We start from the raw sequence: 14,654 nt of genomic DNA on the forward strand, positions 1-14,654 counted from the left end.
GAGATGGGTAATCTTTTTTTCCTGTTCCTTTAATTCTCTAATTGTTCATCTACTGAAGGTCAGTATATTTCTTATAACATCTCCAGGTCTTATCAAATTACAGTCCTCAGTAAATGTAAACTGATAATTAACAAGAACACCACCAATTGTGGGTGTCTACACTTATGAGTCACTCTGCTAATTGTGCACCGCATCATTTAAGTGTTAAAGGTGTGACATGTAGAGCAATCAATGTGATTTCATTAGAACAAAGCAAACTAAATTACATGCTGTGCCTGTCTTAGAGGAGTTTTGTTATTTTGTGGTAAGAAAAGACCAGAAGTGAACTTTCAGTTTTGTTCCAATCTTGCTCATGTACAACACTCTTGTTCATCAAAGTGTTACTGGTGACTGCCACAAATGATGGCTGGAGGCATAGAAGGTATGGACACAGTCAGCTCTAAAGGATGCGGCCATCCTCATGTCAGCATCTGAGCCTGTGGACACCCCTTTTCTTGAAACGCTCACCTGTCTTTACTTTCATGACTGGACTCATCTCTGAGTTTTTCCTCTCTGACTTAGATCCATCCGTCCATTCCCAAAATGTGTACCTATCAAAAGTCTGTTCTTGGAGTATTTCTTTCTCTGAATATTTTCATGCTTAGCAATTTCTTCTGACATCATGGCCTCAATGGATAGCTCTATGTGATTGACAGCAGAAGATGTGTGTCTTGCTGTCTCCCAAGTTCATATTTTTCATTTCCAACAACCTACTTTCATCTCAAATTCAGTTGAATACAGGCATACTTCAGAGATATTTGTGGCTTTGGTTCCAGCCCACTGCAATAAGGTGAATATCACAGTAAAGCAAGTCACATGAATTTTTCGGTCTCTTGGTGCATACACAAGTTCTGTTTACAATATGTTGTAGTTTATTATGGGTGCAGTAGCATTCCGTCTAAAAAACACAATACGCATATCTTAATTAAAAATATTTCATTGCTAAAACATGCTAGCCATCATCCAAGCCTTCAGTTCAGTCATTCACTCCTGTCTGATTCTTTGCCACCCCCATGGACTGCAGCACACCAGACTTCCCTGTTCATCACCAACTCCTGAAGCTTGCTCAAACTCATGTCCATTGTGTCGGTGATGCCATCCAACCATCCCATCCTCTGTTACCCCTTCTCCTCCTGCCTTCAATCTTTCTTGACATTCGTTGGTTGTTTTCCAACGAATCAGTCCTTCACATCAGCTGGCCAAAGTATTGGAAATTCAGCATCAGTCCTTCCAGTGAATATTCAGGGCTGATTTCCTTCAGTTATAATTTTTGTCTGGTGGAGGATCTTGCCTCCATATTGATAGCTGCTGACGGATCATGTTGGTGGCTGCTGAAGATTGAGGTGTCTGTGGCAACTTATTACCAATGAAGTTTGCCTCTTTGATTGACTATTCCTTTCATGAATGATTCCTCTGTGGCTTGCAATGCTGTTTGATAGCATTTTGCCCACAGTGGAACTTCTTTCAACACTGGAGTCAGTCCTCTCAAACCCTGTTGCTGCTTCATCAACTCCCTTTATGTGATATTCTAAATCTTTTGTTGTCATTTCAACAATCTTCACACCATCTTCACCAGTAGATTCCATCTTAAGAAACCACTTTCTTTGCTCATCCATAAGAAGCAACTCTCTAGCCATTCCAGTTTTATCATGAGACTAACAATTGCATCACATCTTCAGGCTCCACTTCTAATTCTCGTTCTCTTGCTATTTATACCACATCTGCAGTTACTTCCTCCACTGAAGTCTGGAACTCCTCAGTCATCCATGAGGGTCAGAATCAACTTCTTCCAAATTCCTGTTAATTTTGATATTTGGCTTCTTCCCATGAGTCATGAATGTTCTTAATGAAATCTAGAATGGTGAGTCCTTTCCAGAAGGTTTTCAATTGGCTTTACCCAGACCCATCAAAGGAATCACTATCTATGGCAAGCATAGCCTTACAAAATATATTTCTTAAATAATAAGACTTGAAAGTCAACATTACTTCTTGATCCATGGGCTTCAGAGTGGATGCTGTGTTAGCAGGCATGAAAACAACATTAATCTCATTGTACATCTCCATCAGAGCTTTTGGGTGACCAGGTGCCTTGTCCATGAGCTTTCAGAGTTTGGAAGAATTTTTTTTTTTTTCTGAGCAGTAGGTCTTCAACACCTCATTGTAACCCACATTCCTTAATTGTGCTATTATAGAGCCTTGGAAATGCTGATTATACTGAGAACCGCAGAGTCGTGGAACTTGAGATTCATAAGAAACAGATTTCTCATGCAAGAGAGAAAACTGAGCCCCAGAAAGACAGGGTAGAAGGTGGTTAATTACGTGGGCTTTGGAGTCAAACAGCCCCGGTGAAATCCAGTTTGGCCATCCACTCTGTGACCTGAGGGGAGGTTAGTGTCCCCTCTAAGCGTAAGTTTCTTTGTATGTGAAATGAGGGGGTTAAGGCAGGTGAATAAAATCATGTAGCACTCACCACCACCTGGGATGCTCTATTCATTATTACTTTGTTCCCACTGGTATGTAAACTTTAAGAAGTCAGGGCATTTTGACCGTTTGCTCCTGCTGTATCCCCAGTGCCTAGGAAATGCTTGGTGGGCACACAAATATGTACTGAGTGATTCATACAAAGCACATAGCAGAGTCTGTAATTCAGTGACAGTTGTAGTTGAAAATACTAAAGACAGTCGCAACCACAGAAGGCCAAAATCCACTATTCCAGGAAACCCTCCATGGCACTCACGTTGTTCCGATAATTATATCACCAAAAAACTTTAGCAATTAATAAGTGTTCTTACTAACCACCTTCCTGGAAATGTCTTATCTTTTCAGTGGAGAAAAAAACTTTCATATTTTTTATTACATCTATACTGGTTTAGCTGAAAAGAAGAAATTAGCCCATTATAAACTGCCAGAAGACAAGCCTCCCAGGTAACGCAGCAGCTTGAACTTTTTATAAATAATACTTCTACTTTTCACTAAATTTTAGATTCTCACCTGTCCTTTGGGATTCCCCCCTCTCCCCCAGATACCTGCAGAATGACCACATCAGAACAATACAGGACATGATAAATAATAGTTTCTATAAATCTCAATATGAATTAATTGAGCAGTGTTTCAAAGTCATTGGTTTTACAATGGAGGTGAGTATGGAAGACATTTAAACCTTTAAGCGTCTTTTTGTCATCACTCATGGTAAGAGTTAGCATTTCTGGAGTGATCCACATGCCAGACATTGTGCTCAGTGCATTATATGGATAATTTCTTAAATTACTGAAATGACCTTATGAAATAACTAGGATTATCAGTTTTATCTCATACTTGAGGAAAGTGTGGCCTTGAGATATAATTGAGTTTGGTTTTGTTCTTAATCTTTTATTTTATATATATTTACCTCTCCAGCATATATATAAAATTTTATGTAAATCCATAAATGTGATCATGTCACACTTTTTTTAGTGCAGTGTTTTCTTCTTACAGCTTTATTAAGATATTATTCACATACCGTACAAGTCAGCCATTTTAAACTGTACATCTTAATGACTCAGTATAGCTACAGAGGTGTGCATCCTTCTCCATAATCACTTTGAGAATATTTTCATGTTCTAAATTTTTTACCCTCAAGGAAACCTGCTCGTGATTGGCAATTCCTCCTCATTCCCACCCCACCTCTGCTTCTGTCACCCTCGATCTGCTTATTCTGTACATTTCACATGACTTGGGTGATGCATTATATCACCCTTTGTGATCAGCTTCTCTCGTTTGACATGATGTCTTCAAGGCCCATGCGTGTTGTAGCATGTGTCAGTACTTCACTGCCTTTCATTGAGGTGTGCTGTTGCATTGTATTTATATACCTCATGTTATTTATCCATTCATCACGTGATGGGCATTTGGGTTGGTGCCATTTTTCAGCTATTATGAATCATGCTGCTGTGATCATCCATGTCCAAGATTTTATGTGACATGAGCTTTTGCTTTTCTTTGGTGTATACCGAGGACTGGAAGAGCCAGGTTACAGAGCAACACTATTTTTAACCTTTTGAGGAACTTACCAGACTATAAGAAGCTGCACTATTTTTCAGCTCAGTAGGTAGGTTCGGCCTTCTCTCCATCTTCCCCAGCACTTACTATTATCTGGTTCTAGCCACTCTCATGGGTGTGATATGGTATGTCCCTGTGGGCTTGATTTACATTTCCCTAAAGGCTTATGATGCTGAGGTTCTATTTCATGCACTTGTTGGTCATTTATCATTTATATATCTTCGTTAGAGGCATCTGTTCACATTCTTTGCTGATTTTTTAATTAAGTTCTTTTTATTATTGAGTTGTAAGAATTATTTGTGTTGTAGATACAAGTGTCTTACATGATTTGCAAAAATTTTCTCTTTTGTTGTCTTTTATTTTCTTGATGGCGCCTTTTGAAGCACGTTATTTGTATTATTGATTTTATTTAAAAATGTTTTTTATTAATGTATGAATTTGGTTTCTTGTTTTCTTTTTTAATGAGAATGCTTGGTTTCTCTATTCACATTCCTTATTTAATAATGAAAGTATTTAAGGCTATGAATTTATCCTTGAATAATAAAGATTTCTTTCTGTGTCCTAGGTTGTATTTTTAAAATTTTTATAATAAAGTATCTTGTTTAATAGGGACTGTTAGAGAAGCATTCAGACTCTGCTCTTAGCAGCGTACTGTTTGCTGTGTTGATTCAGTTCTGTGATAAGAATACTTCACTATGAATGCGAATCAGGCTTTTAGATGAACTCTTGCAGGAAAGTAGTGTGCAATTTGTTGGATTTTAATTTCATTTTCATAAATGACATTCCTACAACTTGAAACTGTTCATGTATCTGCTTAAGAAGTTTACTGAAATTTCTTGGGTTATCAAATCTCTACTAAGAGCCTGAGCTAAAAATAATACCTAATTCTTTTCAAAAAATTTGGAAAGTTTTATCAGCAGGATATAAAATGCAGAGATGCTGATGGAAGTGAAACGTGACGAGATCATTCAAATTATGTGCAGTGATATTATTGAATCTAATTTTGTAGCATGTTTGTCAGGAGCTGCTGACTCCTTTCTAAAATAGAAGTCTGTCAACAGTAGCCTTTCATCCATTAGATACATTTGCTCACCCCCAAGTAATTATTTCAGAGCTGTACCTGGGGACTTCCCTGGCCATCCAGTAGTTAAGACATCACCTTCCAATGCAAAGGGTGTGGGTTCCATCCCTGATTGGGAATCTAAGCTCTTACATGCCTTGAGGCCAAAGAACCAAAAGAGAAAACAGAAACGATATTGTAACAAATTAAATAAAGACTTTAAAAATGGCCCATATCAAAAAAAATCTAAACAAACAAACAAACAAAGACCCACTGTACCTGTTCTCTGCATAGGGCAAAGTTTGCTGCTAAGTGCATTTTCTCAAAAGCAGAGCCTCTTCTGTTGGCAGCTCTGATGACAGGTAGTTCCCCAGTCTTGACTTCTTTTGGAAAGTCTTTGACTCTACCTGGGTATCCAAGCTGTAGGCCTGAGGGGAAGTATTTTTAAGAACCTTGACCTTAGTGAATGGGGTGTGATCTCTGCCAACTTGATGAGGTTGGAGAAGAACACATGAATGGCTTTTCTTTCGACTTGAAATTAGGGCCTTCTCTTCAGAAGAGGTTTAGGTAAACCAGGATAATCCTTCTCCATCAGGAAATATTTCAACTTTTAGAGTTAATTTTTCTGGTGTGGACTTTCTCCATAACCAAGAGGAATTCAGATGTGATGGGGGGGTGGTTTTCTATCAGGCTGCTTTTACAGCCCCAGAATTTAGAGTCCCCCTTGAGTTCTGAAATACTTTGCTTCTATGTTTCTAGGTGAATGAGCCTGTTGTGGGAAGGAGTGGGTGAGAGCTGTAGGAGCCACAGGGGACCTGGAAGGCTGTTTTCAGGATCAACCAAGGAGAAATGGCTCCTCTAGGGACCAGAGAAGAATTATTACCATGACTTTCCCAAAGAGTTTTCAGTTTTTGCCAGAAGATTAAGAGCTAAATGGACAAGAGGAAAACATACTGTAGACTCATTGACAAGCTAGGGTTGAATGCATCCTTAGGTAAATACTTTACTCACAGGAAACCTGGGGCTGAAGTTGAGTAACTTTTTGGTTTGGGAGTAGAGGCTCCAGCTCAGCCATATTTATTTTGGATAATTCATTCTTTCCACAGATTCATGGACCTTGCCTAGAACTTTGGCTGTCCACTCTATAAACTGCAGCGCAAATCAGGAAACAGTGGTTCTGTGGTCTCTAGGCAGAAAGGAGATGATTGGAGACTTTCTGTTGATGCATTCAATTGTTTTTAGGCTATGAAATGGAAAAAAGAATTCATTTTTAAGATTTCTGAGGGTTTTTAGGGAAGCTTGCTGACTTTGCTCTTAGCTGTAATGTGTTAAAATGAAGAACTTTCTATGGGTGCGACAGATGCATGGTTCTTAAAGGACCAGTGCATAAATTTCATTCTTCTACTGTACCCTCACAGAAGAAAGAAAAGGAAGCAGGAAGCGTGGAGGAGGAGAATAAGCAGAAGCAGCAGCCAAGGTTAACAGAGTGATTAGATTGATATATAAGGACAGGACAGTTTGCTTGATCAGTTACAGCCTTTGCTGGAGATTTGGGACAAAAATGATGAGGACAGAATGGAGTTGAACAATTGAGAGAGTACTAAGCTTATAGAACTCACTGTGGATAGCTCATGTGAAGAGTGATGTGGCTTGTGCCCTTTTGTAGCCATGAGGTCTGGGTGGTGAACATTATATGACACTAAAAACTGTGCTGTCAACCTTACCTGACTACCTTTTGGGAACAATACTAATCTGACTTGAACATTTGGAGTTAGAGATGATCCTGATAAACACATTTCCTAATAAAATAGACATTTTTATTGCTAGTGAAATTAGTGTGTTTATAGGTGGTTCAGCTCTGGGAGAGAAAGTCCCTGACTGGGAAGGCATGAGTTTCAGCCATATTCCAAGTGACATATGGCTGCCACCCAGAGATTTCAGACAAACCATGAGAGACATTCTGGGTGATTCCACATGCCCACCCTGTTTCAGGCTTAGTCCAATTCTTTGTGAATCTATGGACTGTAGCCCGCCAGGCTCCTCTATCCATGGGATTCTTCAGGAAAGAATATTGAAGTGGGTTGCCATTTCTTCCTCCAAGAGATCCTCCTCACTCAGGGATCGAACCTGCATCTCTTGTGTTTCCTGAATTGGCAGTCAGGTTCTTTGCCACTAGCTCCACCTGGGATGCCCCTTCCCTCTCCCTGACCTCCCCAGAACTGTGCCATCACCCACAGCTTGTAAGTATGGAGACAAGTCAATTTAAGCATTAGGGGGTATCCTGGCTCTTAAAGCAGAAGAGGATGCAGTGATTAAAGAAAAAAAGCAGCGTCTACTCTTGTCTCCAATTGTTGGTCATAATATGAATGTAGCTAGTGGTTGATGCCCCTTTGGACTGTGGTCTGGCTCTGTTGGTTGCCTGGTTAGGGGGAAACAGAAGAGGTTAATTGGATCTCAGAGCATCCTCCAGACTGGAAGCATGTCGTCCACCCAGCAAGCAGCTTCTGCTGCCAACCCAGAGCTGGACTTCTTTGTAGCTCTCTTTTCATCTCTCTTTTCAGCTCTCTTTGCATCATCAGAGGAACTTATCTTTTTACCAGTTCCTTCCCCCAGAGGTTGCTTTCTTAGAAGCAGGGTATAAGTTTTAATTGGTTTGTTGGTTTGTTTACTTCTAAGTCCGAATCATTAGAGGCAATGTTTCACTTATATTTGCCTCAACTGCTTTCCGTTGCCTGGCAGAGCAACGTTTAGTCACATTACAAGGAAACGAGTCTAGCAGTCAGCATCTAGTGACAAATATAATTCATTTTTGTAAAACTGCAGGTTTCAGCTTAAACATAGTCAGTGTTTATTGAATATCCAAACACACAGCTTAGGAGGAAGGAAAATATAACATCTCTTTCTGGAGCTGAAGCACAATCACTGCTAAATATTTTTGAAGATTTTTAGTCCAGTTCAAGGTGACCCTCCTAGAAGGTGCTGGTCTCCCACCTAGAAGCAGAGCCTCCAAGAGTTAACAAGACAGACTGTCCTGGATGAGATAGAGTGGAATTAAACTGAGTGGGTGTTCACTTCCTTTTTATCCCACTCCTGATTTTTTTATGTCATCTCATTGGCTTTTTTAGATGTGTCCTTTGTCCATAGCTGCTTCAACTTCATCTTGAAAAGAGGCAACTTGCAAAATAAAATTGAACGGCTTGATTTTCATATCCTCTAAGCACAGCTTGCTGCCTTTCACAATTTTGGTGACTCTCCAATAGAGAGAATGTTTCTCTCTCTCTCTCCCTGTTTCTTTCTCTCTCTATCCTGTCTTTCTCTGGTTGGTGTTGACAGCACCAATGGTGTATGCGTCTCTTTAAACATCCCTGAGATTTAGTTTATTTGTACATTTGTGATTCAGCACACCCCAGGCAAATTGACAGGCAAATCAAAATAAAATATTCTCTAAAAATAGCACTAATTAGAAAACTAAAACTTTTAAAAACATATAATTCCCTAAGCCATTTTCTTGCCATAGTTTTAAAATAAATGATTAGTAGTTTTATGAGTCAACTCATTTAGAGGCAATTTTTATCATGTCATGACAGGAATTTTATTTGTCTCCCTTTGCACAGAGTCATATGTCTTTTGTCGAAGATGAGAATGCCTTTTTCCCCACTGCTTTAATTTTCCTTATATTTTCTGTGACAGTCTAAAATCACAATATAGTACATTTTCTTTGGATTATCAGTTGTGGCTTCCACTATGACCAAATAATATTTGTGAAGTAAATTTTAAAATATTTTAAAGCATCACACAAAGTGGTGAATTTCTATGAAACATTTTATTTTTAAAAATTGGTTTTAGTCAGAATGGGAGGGGCATAAAAGTCCCTTTTAGTTAGTCATTTCATAATAATTTAAAAACAATAATTTGGTACCTAGTTGTCTTCATTCAACACGTATAAAAAGTTACAGTTCTTGAACATCGTAATTCAGCCAGCATTGATGATTTGAGTAGAACGAGAGGACCAGGGAAACCAGTTGGGTTCTCTTAATTTGGCATCATCGTCCGTGGGATGACCTTGTTATGCTGGAGCCTGGAGATTCTACCTGGTCTGTCTGCAGCCACAGTCACTGCTTTGCTGTTCTCAAGGTGAGAGAGCTGCTAACCTTTCCATGCTGTATTTCAGCAACTTGGAAGTATATACAGTATACTGGCTGCAATCTTGAACATTGGAAACATTGAGTTTTCTTCTGTGGCAACTGAACACCAGATTGACAAGAGCCACATTTCAAATCATGCAGCTCTGGAGAACTGTAAGTTTTATCATCTTCCATTCAAAACTGAATTCTTAAAAAACATCTGATGACATAGTTCGAGTGTCACATCGGGGCAGTTGTACATTTATGGAATCCTAAAAAAGAATACTCAGATTCAATTTGCGTCAAGTGAAGTTTCCAAAGTCCACTGTTTAAAACAGATCTTCGTGCCTACAAATTAACTAATTACTGTAGGAAACATTTCTAAAGACTAGGCTTTCATGACTATTTTAGGAGCTATTTACATTTCAGTGTAAAAGCACAGAAAACATAATTAAGATTTAGCAAACTGATCTGAAAAAGAGTTGAAATTGTTATTGTGTAAATTTGGCATGTCTGTCATTTATAGGTAATACAGATCTGAATATTTATTTTGTTACCGAATAGAGTTTTATACATATTCATCTTAGGTTGGTGTTGGTTCATTTTGGAGTCATTTTCTGTGCAAGAAAAGTACATCATGGTATTTGCTTCAAATCAACTTTTATTGACTGAGTTTAATGAATTATTTCAGATCTGTTTCTCACTGATACCGTCCTGTGGCAAACTTTTTTTTAGAATATACCCTATTTTTATTTTTAATATTGACATATTCCCCACTATTCCAGATCGGTTAAAGTTTCATTTTTAACCTAGGAAATATGATATAAAATTTAATTTATAGTAAGTCCCCTACATACGAACAAGTTCCATTCCAAGAGTGCATTTGCAAGTGCGTTCTGTTCATAAGTCCATCAAAGTTAGCTTAGGCACCCAATTAACACAGTTAGCTATATAGTTCTGTACTGTACTAGATTTGTAATACTTTTTACACAAATGATGCATAAAAGCAAGCACAAAAATAAAACATTTTAAATCTTACAGTACGGTATCTTGAAAAATACAGTGTATGGTACAGGAGGCATACAGGGGTTGGCAGGTAGAGTTACTGACTAGAGAAGGGAGAAGAGGTGGGAGTCGGTAGAGATGAAGGATCATCAGCAATAGGAGACGGAGGGCAAGCTGCAATTTCACTCATGCCTGATGTTTATGGCACAGGTTCTGGTTCCTTGCTGGAATCAGATGCAAGCTCCCATCTTTGAAAGCTCGCAACTTGAAGGTTCATATGTAGGGGACTTACTGTATATATTTTTTTCTGATTTATACTTACTTATGAACAGAACGAGATGTTTTAGGGTGATTTCAGAGAGCCAAATGCCAAACCACCCTGGTCTGAACCTGTCCACAGATCTCTATCATCTTCATCCTACTGAGTCTCAGGAACTAGCTGGGTAATACAGCAGATGTGTCTGAGGTTGGCATTTAATGATGTAACCTGTTCTGGCTTTTCTTATATAAAGAAAACTTAATTGGCCCATACAGTATTAGGTTATCAGAAGTGGAAGAAGTAGCCAGAAAATACCATGATAAGATTCAGACCTCACTATCTAATTATGTTTAGATGACTTATCAGCACCAACAGAATGAGCTGCGATAGAGCTATGATGTAGATATAAGTACATGAATTACCACCAAACTGAACAATGATTTTGATGATTGACAACCTATTTTTTATAGCAGGAGACAGTCATATGGGTCACAAAAGGTTAATATTAATATAGTTAAAATTAATTAAACCACTTTCTGAAACAACCACTCATGGGAAACAGAAATTTTACTAATTTACATGAAAATGATTTATAATTAAAGATACAAGGAATTATCTGCAAATGAAGGCTGTGTCTCTGGATGGTTTTACAGGTGCATGGTTTCAATCAGGCACCAGTTTTGCCCTTTCTCTCCTGTAACTCTCTCTCAAATATGGCCTCTTCTTTTTATCTCCATCATCATTATTCTCATCCAAGACACATCACCTCTCACCTGAACTGAATGACCACCCAGTGGTTTATTCCACCTTAATTCCTGAACTTTTCCAGGCTGTTCTTCACAGTTCATTCAGAAATCACTTACCACATGTACTCATGGGATCTCTCAGTCTCCCTCTCCCACTCCTTGCCCATTCCTTTCCCCTCCTCCATCTTCCCACTTGTACTTCTTGACTAGCTTCTCATTTCCTCTGGATGAAGACCATCAAGATGAGAATTTTGCCTTACAAGGTGTTCTACTTATCAGTGTATCCCCAAGTAAAATGCATGGCATGTAGTAGATGCTCAGTAGATAAACAGGTCAAATGAATGAATAATGGAGGAATAGAAATAGACATACCAGTCAAAGTAAGAGACCTTAATCAGAAACAGAGCTAAGTAGAATTACCAGGAAAGACATTACAAATCACTAGGGAATCAGTGTTGTAGGGACAGGCAACTGGCTGACCATTTGAAAGATGAGGGGTTTGAATCCTTCTCATACACCACATACCAAAGTGATTTCCAAATGTGTATCAATATAAATGCAAATAAATATATAAATTACAGGACAAAATGCACTTATATAATCCTGAGATGAGAAAAGACTTGAAGGAATTTATGTGAGAAGATCACATATAAGTTTTAAGTAGATATTTGACTACATAAAAATTAAAAGTTTCACCCTAAAAGCAGGAAAATAAATTGCAATGCAGATGAAAAATGAGGAAAAATACTTGCACTGTATATATCAAAGCATTATTCTCTTTAAACTTATAAATTGGTTAGGAAGAGATGAATGTGTCAATGAAAAAGGAGGCAGTTTCCAAAATAAGAACCACAAGTCACTAATAAAAATATGAAAAGAAGAAACTATTCAGCTTTTCTAGGAACTAAACACAAATAGAAAGAAGAAAACATTATTTTTAAAAATAGTAATCTCTGGAGTCCATGACTTTGTGTTGAATTTATTTTCTTTCATTTAACTGATGGGAGTATAGTTGGTTCAGAGTTTTTGAAGAGCAATAGCATATCTCAAAAGGTTTGAATGTGTTTATATACTCTGAACCAACTGCTAAATTTAGGCAGTTTATGCTAAGAAAATAATACAAGACAGGAACACAGATTCATGCCCAAAATATTTATCCTCACATTCTTTACAACTGTGAACATATGGGAACAACCTAAGCATCCAACAATTTTAAAATTGATACATTATGATATATGTTAGAATATTATGCAGCAAAATAAAATGATGCTAGCAAATACTATTCAACAAAATTGGAAATGCTTAAGATATTAATATAAAATGTATGTGCAGAATAGTGGCAATAAACATGCTCAAAAGAAAAGAAACACAGAATGTTTTCTTTGAAGGTAGGGATTTCTGCATCGAGCCAATATTACTTATTCAATGTGAAAAAAATATTTTGTTTAAATAAGGCTGAACAATTTTAGCCACGTAGTCAAGAAATATCTTTTCCCAAGTGCTAAAAGTAAATTTAAAATATTCAAAATATTTTAAAAGGAGAACAACTCATTGGAGAAATTAGCTTATCTGTCATATAATAGTTTGGTTAAGGATAAGTTTTGTTCACTGAGTTTAAGTATTATTCATTTAAAATTTCTCTGATATTTAATTATCATTAAGTATTAAATATTCAGGCAGCAAGTTTTAACAAACTTTAGTCATTGACATATGTAACTGATAAGTAGTATGACAAAAATGTATGGATGTTAAGATATTTTATGCTCCTTTGTTTCTTTATTGTAAACGTTACTTAAAAGACATTTGTTTGCATATATCCTTTAAGTTTAGGTAACCTCTCAATTAATTTCTGTATTTTGAAAATGTGTCTGTATAATCATATTCAAATGATACAGAAGTTTTCATTATGTTTTTAAATTAATTAACATAACTTAGTGAAATTATGTTTGACGTAACCTAAACAACCACTGGCTTGTGCAGTTGGTTGCTCTGTCAGTCAGTTTGGTTTGGGTTGTGCTATGTTATACAACAGCCTGCAACCAACCAGTCAAGATAAATGGAGAAAGATAATCAGGAAGAGGCATAGAACTCTTATTGAAGAGTAGCTTCTTTTTATATTATAAAACACTCACATGCTTATTTCATGTCATTTAAAGAAGGTGAATCAAGACATTTTCATTTTCTGGGGACTGACTTCATTGTCATAAAGTCTTCTAACAACACCTCTGTTTATTTATTTATTTTTAGCTGCTTCTTTGCTTTGCATTCAAGCAGATGAGCTGCAAGAAGCTCTCACCTCCCACTGTGTGGTCACTAGAGGAGAAACCATCATACGACCCAACACTGTAGAGAAGGCTACTGACGTCAGGGATGCGATGGCTAAAACTTTATATGGACGCTTATTCAGTTGGATAGTCAACCGCATTAATAGCTTACTGAAGCACGATGCATCGCCCAGGTAAAAATCTTTATAGAACATGCTCCCCAAATGTCAACTGATGTAAATCTGTTTTCTAATTTACTGATTTTTCTATGAGTTCCTTTGAAGATGTTTCTAACTAGTATCATTTAATTATTAAAGTTGTATTTCTAGTAGATCTGCTTTATTTTCTAATGGTACCACTTCACTGCACCATGTGGCTGTAAAACTTTTAGAACTGCTGGAACAAAAACTGTAGCAATGTGAATAAACGTAATAGAAAGTGATTTTTTTAGTGTGACTTCTTACTATCATTTTACATGTTCTTTTAATTAAAAGGTGTACTGTGAAGCACATATACCATTTTATACTTGCAGAGAATGTCTGTTCAGCAGTTCTTTATGTTGAGGGGTTGAATTAAATCTTCAAGGCAAAAGAAAGCTTTCTTTTCTTTTTTATTTATTATCTTATTTATTTATTTTTGGCTGCACTGCACAGCATGTGGGATCTTTGTTCCCCAACCAGAGATTGAACCTGAGCCCCCCTGCACTGAAAGTGCAGAGTCTTAACCAGTAGACTACCAGGAAAGTCCTGGAAAACCTTCTATTCATATTTTAACCCAGCAAGGGTACATATGACCTCCAATGAAATTTGGTTCAGAAATGCTCTAGATAACTAGTAAGTGATAGAGCAAGGTACAAGCAGTAGTATTATGTGACCATAACCGATGTAAAATATAAGGTAAGTCTATGGCCTGTCTATACGACCAGGAATTATGCAGAGATATATCTTTACGTTTACATCCACAGCTTTATTCTGTAAATCATGCAATCTTTAGAAATTGGTATATGAAGAACAAGATGGATTTCTACCTTAAGATCGTCTCATTCACACGTGCTTACTATGCATAAAAGACCATTTTATACACATTTCAGGCCTGCAATTCATTGTTATTTTTCCATTA

The 14,654-nt window shown here is 37.3% G+C and overlaps 1 protein-coding gene across 1 annotated transcript in view; it reads left to right on the forward strand.

Annotated features, from left to right (window-relative positions):
* MYO3A (myosin IIIA) overlaps positions 1–14,654 on the forward strand; it is a 171,400-nt gene that overhangs the window by 95,171 nt on the left and 61,575 nt on the right. Inside the window, exons 16-19 of the mRNA XM_081552969.1 lie at positions 2,866–2,964; positions 3,062–3,176; positions 9,309–9,435; positions 13,519–13,729. Coding sequence (XP_081409095.1) covers positions 2,866–2,964; positions 3,062–3,176; positions 9,309–9,435; positions 13,519–13,729 — 552 coding nt within the window. The remainder of the gene's footprint in view (positions 1–2,865; positions 2,965–3,061; positions 3,177–9,308; positions 9,436–13,518; positions 13,730–14,654) is intronic.

The sequence above is a fragment of the Giraffa tippelskirchi genome, chromosome 13 (genome assembly GCF_054371585.1).
Source record: "Giraffa tippelskirchi isolate mGirTip1 chromosome 13, T2T-mGirTip1v1.2.pri, whole genome shotgun sequence".
NCBI classification, from domain to species: Eukaryota; Metazoa; Chordata; class Mammalia; order Artiodactyla; family Giraffidae; genus Giraffa; species Giraffa tippelskirchi.